General features: G+C 41.0%; 1 protein-coding gene across 1 annotated transcript in view; it reads right to left on the bottom strand.

Annotated features, from left to right (window-relative positions):
* LOC101858374 (guanine nucleotide exchange factor subunit RIC1) overlaps positions 1-2,645 on the bottom strand; it is a 91,351-nt gene that overhangs the window by 43,850 nt on the left and 44,856 nt on the right. Inside the window, exons 16-17 of the mRNA XM_035973232.1 lie at positions 2,364-2,494; positions 42-170 (exon numbers count right to left, since the gene is read on the bottom strand). Coding sequence (XP_035829125.1) covers positions 42-170; positions 2,364-2,494 — 260 coding nt within the window. The remainder of the gene's footprint in view (positions 1-41; positions 171-2,363; positions 2,495-2,645) is intronic.

The following is a 2,645-nucleotide window of genomic DNA, read 5'->3' as shown; positions in this document are numbered from 1 at the left end:
CACACAGACATACACACACACACAGCCACACACACACAAACCTTCATGCCGTGGGAACCACAGCCCAGCCACATGGCTTCCATCAGCTGTATCTTGCCTACGTTGGCCCGCGTGGTGGTCCACAGGTTCTCCACCGACGTCGCTACCACAGACGGGTTGCAGAACGGGAGCTGAGAGTCGCACGAGGGAGGAGAGAACCATAAGATAATTGGCCGTAAAATCAAATCACATGATACAACTATTTTTAGCCATTTGAATAAAGAAAAGGCACATCGCCACAACAACAACCGTTTAGTTCTGAGAGGCGTAAGACTGGCTGTAACCAAGTCAAGTGAAATATACTTTTATTTAGTTTTAATAGAGTTTTTATGGCGCTCGAAACTGCAAAAGGTCACATGAGCACCAAGGGCAGGAGGATGTCAACAGAAAAGTCCAAATGGGGAATCAGGATTATTCTGCTCACCTCTCTAGCCTCAACAGCAGAAAGTCTGCTTCGACTATCAAGGCACCCCGGAAATAGCGGGTCACAAGAGAGTGACAAACATACAAAAGAAGCAGAGGAAAAAGGACGATAGTAAGGATGAGGGAAGAAAAAGCAGCAGTTCCCCCTATGTTGTTCCGGTACAATATGAGCTTGACATTGATAAATCAGCCCATTTACAATTTTACTGAGCATAAAAACATGTTAATATCCCCTCTTTGGAAATGGCCTAAAGACACTTCAGTCAGTGGCACTGCCCAAGAGAAACGTAAATGTGTGGCATGCTGACAAAACGAGTTACTTAGAACGGACTTTAGCCCTATGGACAATACTACTCCAAATTTATAGATTGACTTTGTACGATTTTTTTATTATGAAACAAAAAACTTAAACAGACATGTTTAATTTGAAGAAAATGGCATCAGCTGAAAAATCTACAAATGTGACCCCTTTGTAGTTTTCTGGCCAATATTTTTTCCATTGGCGGCTTAGGAGATGTAACCCATATTGTCGGCACAGCTCACATATAATTGGCCATAATCAAGAAACATGACAGAATTATTTTTAGCTATTTGAATAAAGAAAACCACATCGCCACAACAACTACTGTTAAGTGCTGAGAAGCACATGGTGGGCTGTAACCGAGTCATATGAAACAAAATTTTTAATTATTTGAGTAAAGAGAAGCTAATTGACACAATACAGGCCTTCAGTACTGAGAAAAAGTATGGCAGACAAAAACAACAGAGAGAAAGAAAAGTAGTCGGACATACGAGTGGCGCCCTCCAACCACTGGCAAGACAGATTGGTTTTCAGTCACAAAGAGCCATGTTAGTAGTATCACAACCCAGGAAAAAAGACATGAGCGGGTTTTCCGTTAGTACTGGGCGGCTAGGTTCCCGATTATTGAAAGCTAGGAATCGTAGGAATATGACTCCAAACCCAATTACTTTACTTTCTAATAATGTGATTTCTTCTGGTGGTTACCTGGTTGGCTCCGAACATCTTCTGGATTTAGGATAACCTTGATTTCGGAACATTACAAAGAATCAACTTTTTTTTTTCAAAAATAAATTCTAAAAAAGGGAAAAAAAGATTTTAATGATTAAAGTTACTGGTTTATATAAAAAGGAGTCGGAACTTTTCCTCCGTAGCATTAATCATGGGAATCGGTTCCGGAATTGATTCTTCGCCCAGCTCTATTTTCCGTCAACAGCCGCTCTCTATAAGACAGCGTTTACAGAATGTACAGGTTAAAAAAACAAAAAAAAAAGACAGAAAAGACCAAAGAAAACAAAAGACGTAACAACTAATAACTAATAACAGCGCCCCTGAACCCCCACATTAGCTGTTACCATCACAATACACTGATATAATATGTATAATTATATCATTATAACAAAGATCGTACACAAGATAGTTCATTCGACCAAAAAAGTGTCCGTGGAAGTCGGCGTATTGCTTCAGATGATGCTGCAGTCTTTGTGCTGAAGCTCTCTCTTTTGTTTCTCCAGAAGGAGAATAAGGAAAGGCACGGTTTGTTAGTTTCACTTTTATTGTTTTTCACACAAGTAGGATAACTCTGTTCGCATAGTTCATGTTTTTTCGAAAGAGGGCATCACCGAATTTCGAGGACACTTTTTTAATTGGCTCAAAGAGAGAAGTGAACTATCTTGTTATACACGATCTTTGACTAGAATCAAGAGACAGGGGAGAGAACTGTCTTGTTATACACGATCTTTGACTAGAATCAAGAGACAGGGGAGAGAAGTGAACTATCTTGTTACACACGATCTTTGATTAGAATCAAGAGACAAGGAAGAGAACTGTCTTGTTACACACGATATTTGATTAGAATCAAGAGACAAGGGAGAGAACTCACAGCCCGCGGTTTGTTCTTCTCCTCCTTGATCTGCGGCCCCGAGCGGTCTCGCTGGAACATTAGCAGCTTCCCCGACACGTTGACCAGCATAGACTCCGCCTCCTTGGCCGACGGCATCAGCTTGCCACCTACTGTGTGTGTGTGGGGGGTGGGAGACATGATGAGGGCAGACAATGGTCACTGATCACTGATACATTCTTTGTGTTTTGTTGTTTTGTTGGTTTGTTGTTGTTTTTTTTTTGCTGTTTCTTTTTTTGTTGTTTCAACAGCTCTTGCCACCTA

Source organism: Aplysia californica, unplaced genomic scaffold (assembly GCF_000002075.1).
Source record: "Aplysia californica isolate F4 #8 unplaced genomic scaffold, AplCal3.0 scaffold01073, whole genome shotgun sequence".
Taxonomy (NCBI): Eukaryota; Metazoa; Mollusca; class Gastropoda; order Aplysiida; family Aplysiidae; genus Aplysia; species Aplysia californica.
Note: the sequence above shows the minus strand (reverse complement) of the source record. Positions and strands in the feature narration are given on the sequence as shown.